At 37.7% G+C, this 4,333-nt stretch overlaps 1 protein-coding gene across 1 annotated transcript; it reads right to left on the bottom strand.

Moving 5' to 3' along the window:
• Positions 1-239: 239 nt before the first annotated feature.
• On the bottom strand, positions 240-3,132 carry LOC115985318 (zinc finger BED domain-containing protein RICESLEEPER 2-like). Its single transcript, XM_031108274.1, has 4 exons — positions 2,962-3,132; positions 1,958-2,197; positions 306-1,840; positions 240-258 (listed from the first exon to the last, which is right to left on the bottom strand). The coding sequence occupies exons 1-4, from the start codon at positions 3,130-3,132 to the stop codon at positions 240-242; spliced, it is 1,965 nt and encodes a 654-aa protein (XP_030964134.1).
• Positions 3,133-4,333: the final 1,201 nt, after the last annotated feature.

The following is a 4,333-nucleotide window of genomic DNA, read 5'->3' as shown; positions in this document are numbered from 1 at the left end:
ACAACATATTAAATTTTGTTTGAACATGAGACATAGACTATAGGTTCTAGAATTTAAACATATTACCTAAATCATGAAATTCCTCCTCCAATGCCTCAACCTCATCCCTTGATTGGCGATGAGAAATTGGTACCGTGGATTGAAGCCAATTTTGTGCACATACAAGGTTTTGAACCATGAGAGGAGAGAGAGAACTTCGAAATGGATCAACAATGTGGCCTCCGGTGCTGAATGCTGACTCAGATGCAACAGTCGAAACTGGTACAGCCAGCACATCCTTAGCCACTTTGGACAACATTAGGTACCTACTAGAATTGTCCTTCCACCACCCCAACACCTCAAAATTTCCATCCCTTCTACCATCACAATTTTCAGCTAAATACTTGTCAACCTCATTACTACAACCTATAGATTGCTCAGCTTCTAAGAAAAGCTCATACCGAGAGTGAACCATCACATATGGATCACTTGCATCACCTACCACCATTGGTGTCCTCTCACCCCCACTTGGTTCTTCCACATTTGGGGAATTAACAGAACAGAAAAAAGTATACAAATTCATTAAAAGAGCTTTCACCTTATCAACCATCACACTCCCCACTTCATTCCCATAAATTTTAGAAAAAGAGAACTTCAAAAACCTCAATTTTTTTCGTGGATCAAGAACAACAGCCACATAGAAAAGAGGATTAATCTTATCACCTTCCCCCCAGTACTTCTCAAATTTAGTTTGCATGTTTGTGGCTGTGTTTTTCAAGAGGGTGTTTTGGGATTTAACTAAATGAGAAATACTCTCCTGAATAACAAAGATTTCATCAAAAAAGGCATTTGAGGTCACATACAAAGAGCCAGAAAACTTCTTTATTGCATTGTAAAAAAGCCTCAAGAAAGTCACAAGTGCCCTACAATTTTGGAAATCACTCATACAAGGAGATCCCAAACCACCACTATCTTCCTTGCTCTTAAAATATGATGAATAACCATCATCTTCAAAGTCCATCCTAAGGAATACTTTCTCGAATTTTTCAGCAGTTTCTAACATAAGGTAAGTTGAGTTCCCCCTAGTAGGTACATCTAAACAAAGAAGACTCTTGGACTCCATACCTAACCTCTCCATAAAATTCCTAAAGGTTTGATTTCTATTAGGCAAGGACTTCACATACCTCACAGCTTCACGCACCCTATCAACAGATGCATCAATTTCTTTCAAACCCTCCCCAACAATTAGATTTAGGATATGGGCACAACACTTCATGTGCATTAACTCATTTCCCAAAACTGTCCCATTCCAATCTTTTGTTACCCTTTGTAAAAATTTAACTGTGGTTAAATTGGAACTAGCATTATCCACTGTCAAAGTGAATATGCCATCAATACCCCACTCACGCAAAGACATCTCAATCTTCCTACCTATAGTCTCCCCCTTATGATCTTCAACTTGACAAAAATTTAAAATTCTTTTATGCAACTTCCAAGTATCATCAATAAAGTGACATGTGAGACACATATAATTCAAATTTTGTAGAGAAGTCCATGTGTCCGTAGTAAGACACACCCTACAACCCTTCAAGGATTTCCTCAGCTTCTCTCTCTCACTATTATAAATTCCAATTACATCTCTAGCCACAGTTTGTCGAGATGGAATATCTTTTACACGAAGCTTAGGTTGTAACGTAGTTACATATTTCTTAAACCCATAACCCTCAACACACCTAAAAGGCAACTCATCAATTATTATCATTTCAGCTAGTGCCTTTCTAGAAGCCTCAACAGAAAAAGTTGTTGACACAAGTTTGAACCCTTCATCTCCATCATTTTTGGGTACAAAAGCCAAGGTTTTCTACCCTTTATCTTCTCTATTAGGGTTCTTAGGACAAATTGTCACATGAGTTAATAAATTACTAGTACCACAACTCTTACTATCAGCCAGATATGATTTTTTACAATAATTACATACAGCCATAGTGACACCATCGTCTACCTTTACTTTTTCAAAATGATTCCAAGCTAAAGACTTTTTCCTACCACTACCAGTACCAGTCTTACTCACTACACTAGGTGGAACTAGGGGCAACTCACCATCAGTAGCTTCAACTTGGGTTGCAGCAGCAGCCTCTTGGGTGGCAGTGGCAGTAGCACCATCTGCTTGGGTGGCAGCAGCACCATCCGCTTGTGTAGAAATGGAGGAATCCATGACCTAAAAAATCAAACATAGAAATTAGCTAACTAACAATTAATAATAATAATCAAACAAACCAAAAAGGAAAATCTTTGATACTTGAATCTAGATAACAGCATTCTACATAAAACTCTAACAAAAAAAAAAAGAACAAAATCCCAACTTTTAACACAAAACACAAAGGGAAACAAAAATCATACCTTAAAGAAACTAGGGGTGTTGGAGTTATGAATTTGAAGACTGAAAACCCCACTTGAACAACTTTCAATTCTTGAGTAAAATTAAAATAGGAACAGAATTAATCAAACAAATAAACAAAGAACAAAAAACTTGGGAGTTTATTTGATTTTTAATAGTATAAATTTTACTAATTAATAAAAGCTGAAACATTGAACACATCCACAACAGCTTAAGTTACATGCATCAACTCTACATCTCTAACAAAAAAAGAACAAAATCCTAACTTTGAACACAAAAAACAAAGGGAAACAAAAATCATACCTTAAAAAACCGTGGGTGTTAATTTCAAGTTTGAAGACACTGAAAACCCCACATGTACAACTTTCAATTCCTGAATAAAATTTAAATAGGAACAAAATTAATCAAACAACTTAAGTTACTGAACAAAGAACAAAAGTAAATGGTTAAGGTTTCAACTATTTCTAGTTAGGGTTTCAAATTATAAAACTTAGGGTTTATTTGATTTTAACAGTAGATTTTCATAACATATATAATCAATGAGAGATTGAAAAAAAGAGAGATGAGAAAAGGAGAACACATACCCTAGGTTCAACCCATATGATCGGCGGCAGGGAGAGGAGTGGCTGTTGGTGGTGGCGACGGCGGCGGTGGCGGCTAGGTGTGAAGAACTTGTAGTGAGAAGCTAGGGTTTGGACCTTGGAGTAGAGAGAGGCAAAGTGAGAACTGAGAGTTTGAGAGTGTGGTTTGTTCATTGTTGAGAAGACCGAAGATGCAAGCTTTTAAAGGGTGAAGATTGAAGACTGATGAAGATTTGAGTCTTGAGATTTCGTATGAAATTGGTGAAGGGACTGTAGAGATTAGAGAGTGAGAGGCAGAGAGCATTCGTGTGACTGTATGAGACTAGAGGATTTGGTGAAGTGATTCCAGGTTTTGAGGATTTGAGATTGAGAATCTGAGATAGAGAAAGAGAGAGAGATGCAGAGAACGTTCTTTGAGAGTGAGAGACAGAGGTATGAGATTGCGATTAGAGAGAGAGAGAGTGATTGAGGTTTGAGGTCTGAAGCCATGGATATGGTGAGAGAGTGATTAGGTGAAGAATGAAGAGATTGAGGCCGTTGATCACTTGATCAATGATCTTGATTCGGTGAAGAGTGAAGACTGAAGTCACTGAACTCTGAATAGTGAATAGTGAGAGAGAGTGTTGGGATATGAGATTATATCAGGCCGTTGATCACTTCATCTTTAATTGTGACCGTTAGATTTTGATAGTAATTTAATTTCAACCGTTGATTTTGTCATTTTGAAATCTCTGACTCTCTGTGTTGTGCTAGGAGCTGTACGGTAGAGTAGATTGAGGCCTAATATTTATAACCGTTGATCAACAGCTCTTTCTTAATTAAAAAAAAAAAAAATTTGAATGGTTGGATTTAAAATTGGGAAGTTGTGCCCAGTCCAGCACGTTACCCACTCCACTACCCGAAGTCCCAGACGACAAGGCTTAGAGCTGACTGAAACTGAGTGGTAACAGTGATTTATTATTTTATTTTATCAAATATTCGGTCAGGTCGGGTTTTTCCGATTTTTTATTGTGTAACCCGAAACCCGAACCGATTATTCGGTTCCTCTTAAAACAACAACCGTATCCGACCCGTATATGCACTCGGTGTTAGAGATATATATTAGACATATTAGCCCAATGTAATAGGCCCAACCCATTCCTGCTTGTACTAGTAGTCTAGGGTTTAGTCACCTATATATACTCATGTTAGGGTTCATTGTAACATAGGAAGTTATTGTACTACACTCTCATACAATAAAGATGTAGCCCTTAAGGGATTCCTCCGTGGATGTAGGTCGTAAGGCTGAACCACGTAACCCTCGTGTTCTCAGTGTTCCTCTTCTATGCTTCCTCTTCCGCATCCACTCTAGCATACACAACATGGTATAACACAT

This window comes from Quercus lobata, chromosome 4 (genome assembly GCF_001633185.2).
Source record: "Quercus lobata isolate SW786 chromosome 4, ValleyOak3.0 Primary Assembly, whole genome shotgun sequence".
Taxonomy (NCBI): Eukaryota; Viridiplantae; Streptophyta; class Magnoliopsida; order Fagales; family Fagaceae; genus Quercus; species Quercus lobata.
The sequence above is the reverse complement of the archived record's forward strand: the minus strand, read 5'-3'. Positions and strand labels throughout refer to the sequence as shown.